We start from the raw sequence: 4,468 nt of genomic DNA on the forward strand, positions 1-4,468 counted from the left end.
AAATATATATACAAATAAATAAATAAATAAATAAATAAATAAATTTTTTTTTATATAAGGTACCCAGAAGTGCTTTTATGCCCCAAATTTGATTTGAACAAGTGGCACCTGAGTGGCTCTTGCAGCCCCTGTGCTGAGGCTGGGGTTCCATGCTGAGCTGTTCAAAGCTCTCATTCACCCAGATGAAAGGCTGATAGGGCTCCCTTCAGAAACAGTACCTGCTGATGAAAAGCTCTCATTTTCCTGCCATGTCATTTCCTTTGAACAGGCAAGGAGGCTGGATTAGTCTGCAGCCTTTTTTTTTTTTGTTGTTTTTGTGCCTCCTTTGCTGCCTCGTGCAGGAAGGCACGCGCCAAAGCCAAACCAAGCAGCAGCTGCAGAACCAAATCTCCCACTTTGATTTCAGACCCATTTTGAGAGCCCCACTCTCTCAGGCACCTCCTGCCCTGTTCAGTTTGCAGACAACCCCAACAAGGGGAGAAATGAGTGAATTTGATTCTGTGTTCTTAGAAAGTTAATATTTTATTTTATTTTATTTTATTTCATTTCATTTCATTTCATTTTTTGGTGTGACATGATATTATATTGTACTATATTATATTATGTTATATTATACTATATTATATTGTATTACATTACATTACATTACATTATATTACATTATATTATATTATATTAATTATATCATATAATATCATATAATATCATATCATTATATATATAGTATATCTCACTAGATAAACTTTTCTGCAGCTTAGGGAGTTATTCTAGCCAAGCATTAATACACAGACCATTGTTCTATCTGTCCTTACTTTTCTACTTCTCATATAATTTTTCTGCTGACCAATCTCATGGCTCCTGCTTAGCTCCAGTCACAGTTCTGCTGTCTCTGAGGCTTTTTGCAGCTTTCCCAAACCCCTCTGATTTTTATGGATTCCCACAGGGCGCTGAGTGTTGGGTTTTGTTGTCTGCAGGTGATGAAAACCTACCACATGTACAACGCTGACAGCATCAGTGCCCAGAGCAAGCTGAAGGAGGCCGAGAAGCAGGAGGAGAAGCAGATTGGGAAGTCAGTGAAGCAGGAGGACAAACAGACACCACGCTCCCCTGACTCCACCTCCAACGTCAAGTTTGAGGAGAAACACGTCCGGAGGAGCTCCGTCAAAAAAATCGAGAAGATGAAGGAGAAGGTACTGGCAGGGTCCCTCCTCAGAGGCAAAGCTCACTCTTTGGGCAGGGTTTGTTAACAGCCAGCTCAAGGGAAGGCAAAACCAGCCTTCAGGACAGGCAGTTTGTGTTATCCCAGGGAATGGGATGTGCACAAAAATGGGATGTGTACAAAAATGGGGTGTGCACAAAAATGGGGTGTGCATAAAAATGGGATGTGCATAAAAATGGGATATGCACAAAAATGGGATGTATACAAAAGTGGGATATGCACATAAATGGGATATGCATAAAAATGGGATAGGCACAGAAATGGGATGTGCACAAAAATGGGATATGCACAAAAGTGGGATATGCACATAAATGGGATAGGCACAGAAATGGGATAGGAACAAAAATAGGATATGCAAAAAATGGGGCGTGCACAAAAATGGGAGAGGCACAAAAATGGGATAGGCACAAAAATATGCATGGCACAAAAATGGGATGTGCACAAAAATGGGAAGAACACAAAAATGGGATGTGCACAAAAGTGAGATGGATGGGCACAAAAATGAGATAGATGGGTGCAAAAATGAGATAGGCACAACTCAAAAATGGGATGTGCATGACACAAAAATGGGATGTGTATGGCACAAAAATGGGATGTGTATGGCACAAAAATGGGATGTGTATGGCACAAAAATGGGATGTGCACAAAAATGGGATCTGCATAAAAATGGGATAAGCACATAAATGGGATAGGCACAAGAACAGGATATGCATGGCATAGAAATAGGATAAGCACAAAAATGGGATGTACATGGCACAAAAAGCTGAAACCAGGTCAGAGTGGGAAAGCAGCAGTTGCCTGCTGGAATTCCTGGTTAATGGGGTTGTTTTTGTTGTCCGAGCACAAGCCCAGCAACCCCAGACTGGCTTTGAGGGCAGAACCAGTGGCCTCACTGGTGACTCCAGCAGTTCAGCTCCAAGGTCCAAGCCCATGGCAGGGAAGGGGTTATTTTTGGATGGATTTAGGCTCTGGAAGGACCAAGTTCAGGTCTTGGAAGAGGTGGAGTGCCTGCAGCAACCCTCAGACCCTCCTGGGCTTCTCTGGTGGTGCTGGAGCTGGGCCATGTCCTCCTAAACCCCCTTGTCCCTTCATTCCTCCTTCAGTCTTCCCCATCCCACAGCCTCATGACTTTCAGTCCAGTGTAGCAATGCTTAAACACATCTAAATAATTCATCTGCAATCATTCATTCATTCATTCATTCATTCCAGTTTTGCCAGCACTCCCAAGACTGGAAATGTGAATTGGAGTCCTGGCAAAACTGGAATTCAAAAGGGCAAAATATGTGTGAGCAGAGTAAGGTTTGTTCAGTGTTCTCTGGTGCTACTCACCTATTTTAAGGTTACATTTGGGGTTTTTTAATGCTATATTTTGGGGTTTTTTTGTCTTTCTGTGTTACCTATTTTAATGCTATATTTTGGGGGTTTTTTGTCTTTCTGGTGTTACCTATTTTAATGCTATATTTTGGGGTTTTTTTGTCTTTCTGGTGTTACTCACCTATTTTAATGCTATATTTTGGGGGTTTTTTGTCTTTCTGGTGTTACCTATTTTAATGCTATATTTTGGGGTTTTTTTGTCTTTCTGGTGTTACTCACCTATTTTAATGCTATATTTTGGGTTTTTTTTTTGTTTTTCAGCGCCAAGCAAAGTACACAGAGAACAGACTGAAGGCAATCAAGGCCAGGAATGAATATCTGCTGGCCCTGGAAGCCACCAATGCCTCAGTGTTCAAGTACTACATCCATGACCTGTCTGATCTCATTGATGTAAGTGCTGCTGCTGGGGCCAGGAGCCTCGCACTCCCCTCTCCTCCCTCTGCACAGCTGGAATCCTCTGCACAGCTGGCCTGGGCAGTGGCCTGAGAATTCCCAAGAGCTTTCCTCAGGTGGCCACCTCTGTTCCACAGACCAGGAAATTTTCTCTCGCTGGGAGGGGGAAAAGGAGGAGCTGCTTAGTGAAAGTGAAACCCAGCTTCAGTGTCGCCCTGCTGCCTGACATTTTCATTTTAGCAAAGCCACAAGGTTTTAACTCCAGCAGCACGTTGGAGGAAAAAAAAAGATTTTTAACTGTAGAAACGGTCGAAGGAATTTGGTAGAAGAGAGGGAGTTCAGAGGTGTTGCCTAAAGCTGCTTTTTTGGGAAAAGTCATTGAATTATGGAATATTCTGAGTTGGATCTCACAGGGATCACCCAGTCCAGCTCCTGGGCCTGCCCAGACCCCCAGAATCCCACCCTGAGGGTGCTGTCCAAGCACTCCTGGAGCTCTGGAAGGTTTGGAGCAGTGCCCAGCACCCTCTGGGGGAAGAACCTTTCCCTGATCTCCATCCCTTCCCTCTGGTCCTCTCCCTGCCCACCAGGACATATTTCAGTCTCCCCACCATTCCATTCAAGGGGCAGCAGTTCTGCTTTTGGTGAAACGCACTGCAAAAAAACCAAACCAAACCAAACAAAAAAAACCCAAAAAACAAAAACAGACAAAAAAAAAAAAACACCAAAAAAAAAATTACACAAAAAAACAAAAAAAAAACCACCCCGAAAAAACAACAAAAAACCAACCAAACAAAAAAAACCAAACAACAAAAAAGCAGACAAAAAGACCCAAAAAAACCCCACAAAAAACAAACTAAAAAAAACCCCCAAAAATACAACCAACCAACAAACAAACAAACAAACAAACAAAAAAAAGCCTGTGGGAATCTATAAAGTTAGAGGATAAATAAACAGCTCAAGACGCTTGTCACAGTAGCCCCGTTCCGTTCGTGTCTGTATATAAACTGCCGACCAACCAACCAAAAAAAAAAAAACCAAACCAAAAAAACCCCCAAAATTCTGATTTTTGGAAACTCAGCAAAGCCAGTCAGGAGCCCCGAGGTTTTTGCCGCCCCTTCAGCCAGGAGATGCTGATGTGGGACAGTGGCTCTGGGGATCCTGCTCCTTTCCAAGGCCATCCCTGCTGGAGGGAGCTGCTGTGAGCAGCAGGGAGTGCTGAGCACAAGAGTCTCTAGACGCAGGCAATAAAGAGCACTCAGATCTCTATTAATTACCCAGCTATTAGAATAAGCAGCAGTCTGTAGGATACATTTATTCAGCTGATGATAAACTCTCCTGGAGTGCTCTTGTGCCAGGTGTTGATTTAAACCTGTCCTTTGGAGGTCAGGGCTGTCGCTGAGAGGGGGCTTGAAAAATGCTGTTATTTCCGAATGGCGTGGTTTGCAGGATTGCTGCACTGCAGAGGCCTGGTTTGTTTATTCC

The 4,468-nt window shown here is 43.2% G+C and overlaps 1 protein-coding gene across 1 annotated transcript in view; it reads left to right on the forward strand.

Moving 5' to 3' along the window:
- SRGAP2 (SLIT-ROBO Rho GTPase activating protein 2) overlaps positions 1-4,468 on the forward strand; it is a 134,623-nt gene that overhangs the window by 75,007 nt on the left and 55,148 nt on the right. Inside the window, exons 5-6 of the mRNA XM_014309955.2 lie at positions 975-1,190; positions 2,855-2,983. Of these exons, the coding sequence (XP_014165430.1) occupies positions 975-1,190; positions 2,855-2,983 (345 nt within the window). The remainder of the gene's footprint in view (positions 1-974; positions 1,191-2,854; positions 2,984-4,468) is intronic.

This window comes from Geospiza fortis, unplaced genomic scaffold, assembly GCF_000277835.1.
Source record: "Geospiza fortis unplaced genomic scaffold, GeoFor_1.0 scaffold391, whole genome shotgun sequence".
NCBI classification, from domain to species: domain Eukaryota; kingdom Metazoa; phylum Chordata; class Aves; order Passeriformes; family Thraupidae; genus Geospiza; species Geospiza fortis.